The sequence below is a fragment of the Lepidochelys olivacea genome (genome assembly GCF_965140295.1).
Source record: "Lepidochelys olivacea isolate rLepOli2 genome assembly, chromosome: 3".
NCBI classification, from domain to species: Eukaryota; Metazoa; Chordata; order Testudines; family Cheloniidae; genus Lepidochelys; species Lepidochelys olivacea.
In genome coordinates, this window is record NC_140413.1 from 163,229,587 (window position 1) to 163,235,586 (window position 6,000).

The window sequence follows — 6,000 nt, forward strand, 5'->3', positions numbered from 1 at the left end:
GTTAATTCTGGTAATAGATTTATGGGAACAATTATATGTATGGAGGTAGCCTAGAATATGATTTAATAAAACCTGGTTACAGCATGTCATAGAAAAATCCCTATCTATATTATTCTTGTGAAGTATTCAATTGTAATGCGGACAGGGCTTTAATGTGAATTAGAAGTGTGTGTCCTACATAAAATCTCATGCATTTAAAAATAGGATCCTGAGGTTGCAAAGCATTACTGAGCTCCAAGTATCACCAAAAAAAGGACAGAAAGAATTGCAAAACAAAGCACTACCTGTACCCAAAGGTATAAGAATATTTTCACAACAATGATTTTGTCAGAAGATTAGAGGAATTTAGTCTTAGTAGTAAAAGGCATTGCACAATACCTGGCAGGAGCTGTTGGATAAATTACTTTTATATGCTGGAAAACCAAATCCTGATTCAGAACTTGTTTGATCCACGCTCTTACTCCGGGGCCAGTGTCACCTGCAAAACACAAACACACAGGAAATGTTATTCCACATATTTATAGGTAGCACCATACAATGCCAAAAATATTTATACCTGAAATTCACTTAATTTACAAACTCGATCCTGCAAGCTGCTCAGCAACTTCTGAAAGTACTGAGAACCTTCAGCTCTCTTTGAAATCAGGACGTACTCAACACCTGTCTGATCACACTCTTAAAGGGACTACATACTATTGCTTTTATAAACATTTTGCTACAGCATTACTGCCATTGATTTCCCAGTTGGCCACAAAAATCTTGTGTCCTTATAACCTAGATAATTATCCACTGATAGTAAAGTGATAAAAAACCCACAGGGAAATGCAAGAAAATACAAAGTAAAAAACAATCCAAAAAGCTTGTCAGTTGATGTCCTCTTAAAAAAGATGCATTTTATTATTTTCTTCATTTTTTTTAATTACAAAGGTTTTAAATGAACAGTCCTCAAAACGTAGTTGAAAATAATAACTGTATAATTAAATATGATGTTTTTATTAGAAATAGAGTTCAACTAAAATCTCAGATCCAAATTCCCCTGAACTCTTGGTAAAAAGGAGTTCAAAATATGAACCCAGATCCAACCACCTGGCTCCTAGAATTATGACAGGCTGCTCAAAATCCTAAATCCAAACCAGTCCCTTTCTTGAGAGTTGGCTGAGATCAGGGTCTGAATTTTGTGGCTCTGGCCGACACGCAACAACAGTTGAGTCTGTGATCCTACAAGCAGGTGTCCACATGCGTGGATCCTTGCAGATTCAATGTATTCAAAGTGTCTCACAAACATCCATCCATTTTCTCCTCCTTTTAAGCTCTTATCTTCAGCGAACATCTGCAGTGTTCTCAATGTATAACTCGAGTTTTGCCTTTAACCAACGCTCATCCACACACACAAAAATGTCTAACTTGGAGTTAAGTGTTTCTTTAAATTGGAGCTAGCTGACCAGTCAGGAAAGTGGGTTGAAGCTCTAGTGGTACTGACACTCCAGCAAATAAACAACAGGGAAGCGGCATCTTGAGTTACAGAAACTGATCAGCGGCGAATCCAATCGCTCTGTACTACTAATCCAAATCACTGTGTATCTGAAGTATTGTTTCACAGTATAGTCATTCTCAATGGAGCCAGGATAACCTGAGTGGGGTAACTCCATTGTATTCACTAAAGGTAACTGTTGCAGTGAAGACAAGCCCTCAGGTGGAAAAGGCTTTTTATTGCTTTAGGTTTCAACAAAGAAAGCCCCGAGATAATATTTACAAAATAAAATGTAAATAAATACTACGGGATTATGCTTCAGTTAATGAATGGAAGGCAAAAGGACCCTGTCCTGCTCCTGCTTACTGCCAAGCACAAAATGTACTACGAATGGCCCTATTTATGTCAAATCGTAAATAACTCACAGCAGTAAGTGCTAGTCTCCATAGTAAGTCTTTCCAGGATTGGGCCCAAAAATTTTACAGTGTTTATTTTGACTTTGTCATTTTTTTAAAAAATCTATATACAAATTAAAGACATAACTAGGAGCCCATTGTGGATTTATTCCTGCAAACATGCTCATGAGTAACTTCAATCATGTGACTAGCGTAGGCTGGAATCAAAGCAAATCTCAACAGTCAAATTTGGAACATATGGGTTGTCTGTCTAAGATACACTATTAACAAAATACTTTTAAAAGCTTGAAAATAAAATTCCTTTCCCTACATATATCTTTCCTTCATTAGAGAACGTAAGCCTTGATTCTGCAAATCAAAATTAAGTGTGAATGCTTATAAGCATTTGCCAGATTGGGGCCATAGATCTTCATATGTTTTCTCTGTGATACAGGAGATATCATCACATCTCCCTTTCTTTACTGCCATTTCATGAGCTTTGAGTGTCAGCAGGAGCATGCATAAAGCTGGGAGCCAGGGCTTGTATACACTACCACTGTATTTTCCACTGAATGCATCCGATGAAGTGAGCTGTAGCTCACAAAATTTTATGCTCAAATACATTTGTTAGTCTCTAAGGTGCCACAAGTCCTCCTTTTCTTACTACCACTTATGTCAGTATAATTTATGTTGGTCAGGGTGTGAATAAGCTCCTCTTTCCCTCCCTCCCCCCCGAGCGACTTAAGTTACACCGACCTAAGCTCCGGTATGGACAGTGCTATGGCGGTGGGAGAGCTTCTCCTGCCAACATAGCTACTGCCTCTGGAGAAGATGGTTTTATTATGCTGACGGAAGAGCTCTCTCCCGTCAGCATAGAGCATCTTCTAGTGAAGCGCTACAGCCGCTGGTCTACTAGTGCAGACTAGCCCTTAGTCTGTTTGAACAGCTTGCAGAAGACTCATTAGTTAAGAGACTTTGATCCTCATGTACCAACTGCCATCATCGCCCTAACATTGTCATAATTACCAGGGCTCCCATTTGGATGCAACTAATCTCTGTTACATAAAAAGCACACATCAGAAAGTGCTGGACTTCAGACATTTTTACATACTATTTTAACACTATCTTCTCTTCTGAACAGTACTAAGAAGAATGAATAATGCACAACCAATTCAGTTTCAGGGCCCTATTTCAAAGCCTGAGGCTAAAATCAGCTAGCTGTGATACCGATTGCTACCTTTTCCTTTTAAAATAAAAACACAAGTTTTAATTTCCCTTTCAACCATGAGCGGCCAAACCTCTCCAACCCTCCACGTGTCTCTCAGACACATACACAGAGTTGAGTAGCTGTCTACAAAATGATTACAGATTTAAGGCCTGACTCCAGTGTCTTAAGATCACCGCTTTTCTTGCTGAACTACTATATTGCTTGATGCTAATACTGGATTTACTGTATGGGGAGTTCTCCACTACCTTCCCATTCAATCTGGGGTCAACTCATCTTTGTATTGCAATTAACTGGTGGCAACCATTAAGGAAAAAAATGGATTAATGGGATTGCTACTGAGCTGTTGCTCTGTCCAGAGGGCAACAATGCAGTATAACTAAGATAACTGGCTACCCCTGCTTTGGAACCCACCCTGCAGAACTGTTAAATAAAACCAGATAAAAGAGCACTCTTACTTTTCCTTACAGCTCCATTGTAAATATTATGAGTAGAGTTATAACAATAATGAAAAATTGTACAGTACTTAAACCACTTGTGGAATCAACCTCTAACCATAATCTTCCCCCACTTTCTAAAAAATAAGAGGAAATTATTTCCTCCAGCATTAAAGTATTAGAGTTAATAGGAGAAACTGAGCATATTGTATTAACTCCCCTTCATTTGTATGCTTTGTGAAATCAAAACAGTTTTGACAGTCCTGGTTTAATAAACTAAATTCAAACTGGATTATAAAAATAAAAACACATATGAAAACTTTGTCAAATCAAATATAAACATCATGATTATATATATATATATCTCAGTAAAATAACTTTAAGAGATCTAACTCAAGCACTGACAGATACTTGTAGACACCACAACAGAATGGATTCCTAAAGCCTCAATCCATCAAACCCTTACGCATACCCTTAATTAATTAGAGAGAGTCAATTTCAAGATTACATTTCCACCTGATGTAACAACATTAGGGTAAAAAAAAAATAGCAAGCAATACCTAAAATGACTATAACTTATAATGGAGGAAATACTTTTTCAGTTTGTTCACTCTGTAAAATTAAAAGCATTTTTTCATATAGTTAGTTTAAATATTTCACCTGTGTGGTCAGGTATGAACTGGGTTGGGGATTTCAAAAGAATTTACGTGATACAGCAGCACCAGTCCCACCGATTTAGGCACTCTTGAAAATGTCACCCCGATCCTGTACATTTTTGTGCACACAAGTAATTTTTTACTTATGAAGGTAATCCCCTGCATGAATTCAGTTATCCGTACACCTAAGGCCTTGTCTAGACTAGGATAAATATTATATTTGCTAACACATGCCTTTAACTCACATTGAACTGGTCAAGTTCAAGCTGAGGAGAAGCCTCAGCTTTATGCGTGCACGTTAAAATACATCCCACCTTGTCTACACTAGACTTTTCAAATGCCTCAGTTAGGATGTGTTAGCTACCACACCTTTTATCCCAATCTAGACATGGCCTAAGTGTTTGCAGATCTGTAGCCTTGGTTTCCCTGTTATTTGTGTGCAGACTGCAGCAGGGGGGAGAAAAAAACATTTTTGAAAGGGGAGGAAACTGTGGGTGTAAACCCACATAAACTAGCATGGGAATTTGGGAGCAGGTACAGAACTTCAAACTCATTTTAACTCCGTTTTTGAAATCGTCTAGATTTCAAACCGACAGAGTCCCTCTACTGCCCCTATTGCCATTTTACAGGTGGAGAATGAGGCATGGGGGGGGGGGGTCCAAGGGGTCTGCTTTTGAGCCCGTACTCACACCAGTGATCTCATTAAAGGTAAGGGTGCCACTCGCCTCAGTAAAGCCCTGAGCCTCCAGCCTAAATCCAGGATGGCCCATACCTGTGCACTAACGACTACAACACACCCCTAAGGCCCCAGCCCAGCGCCTCCCCTGCAGAGTGGGCTCCCGTGGCTCGCCCCAGCCCAGCGGCCCTCACCCCTGCAAAAAGCAGGGTCCCCGGGCTCGCCCCAGCCTAGCGCCCCCCTGCAAGTGCCTCGGGACATAAAGCCTTGAGGCCTGCACCTGAGCCGTGCAGCAGGATCACCGAGGCGCTGTGCCTGCCCGCCGGGGACACAACGCTCCGCTGCAGCGCGGCCATGGCCGCGGCTCCCCTCCGCCAAGCGCCGGGCGGGCGCTGCTTCCCGTCCCGCGCCGGCGCGGCTCGCTCGCTCGCTGTCTGTCTGTCTCCGCCCCGCCGGGGAGGCCTTCGCGTGGAGGTGGGGCGGCCGCGCGCCAGGCTGCGGGTTGTGCGTGAGGCGCGAGCCAGGGGCGGGCCTGGGGAGAAGGCGGGTGAGCTGTGGAAGGCCTGAGGCCTTCCCTCACCCGGCCCGCTGGAGCTGGAGCCCCCCTCGTCCCTTCACAGTGCTTCCCAGCAGCTCCCCTACAGAGCCCTCCCCCCAAGGCGAGTGTGGCTCAGGCAGGGCTGTGCCAACTTTGCCTATCGCCATCAGCTCTGGTTTGATCTGAGGTCCAGCTGCATAGGCACCAATGCCCGTGGGACCCTCCATAGCTTGCCTAGTCACCTAGGGGTGCCATCTCCTCCCTGGTGCAAAAAACAACCACCACCAGCCATCTGGGATGAGCCTGACCCATAAAACTGGAGAGCTGACAGTGTGTACTGATTTCAGAGTAGCAGCTGTGTTAGACTGTAGCTGCAAAAAGAACAGGAGTACTTGTAAAAAGAAAAGGAGTACTTGTGGCACCTTAGAGACTAACCAATTTATTTGAGCATAAGCTTTCGGATAGCTACTTTCAATAAGGTGGCAACCCTATCCTCAGGTGGGCATATAATCCAATGCTTTGGATCCCCACGCACCCTTGTGACTCGTTGCAATAATCAGTTTTGTTCCCAAGGGAGCAGAGATCAGGGCGGGCATCCGCTG

At 42.7% G+C, this 6,000-nt stretch overlaps 1 protein-coding gene across 1 annotated transcript in view; it reads right to left on the reverse strand.

The window, feature by feature from the left end:
* Window positions 1-5,419, reverse strand: part of LYPLAL1 (lysophospholipase like 1) — a 38,815-nt gene extending 33,396 nt beyond the window's left edge. The window contains exons 1-2 of the mRNA XM_084624003.1: window positions 5,141-5,419; window positions 379-478 (exon numbers count right to left, since the gene is read on the reverse strand). Coding sequence (XP_084480129.1) covers window positions 379-478; window positions 5,141-5,216 — 176 coding nt within the window. The 5' untranslated portion in view covers window positions 5,217-5,419. The remainder of the gene's footprint in view (window positions 1-378; window positions 479-5,140) is intronic.
* Window positions 5,420-6,000: the final 581 nt, after the last annotated feature.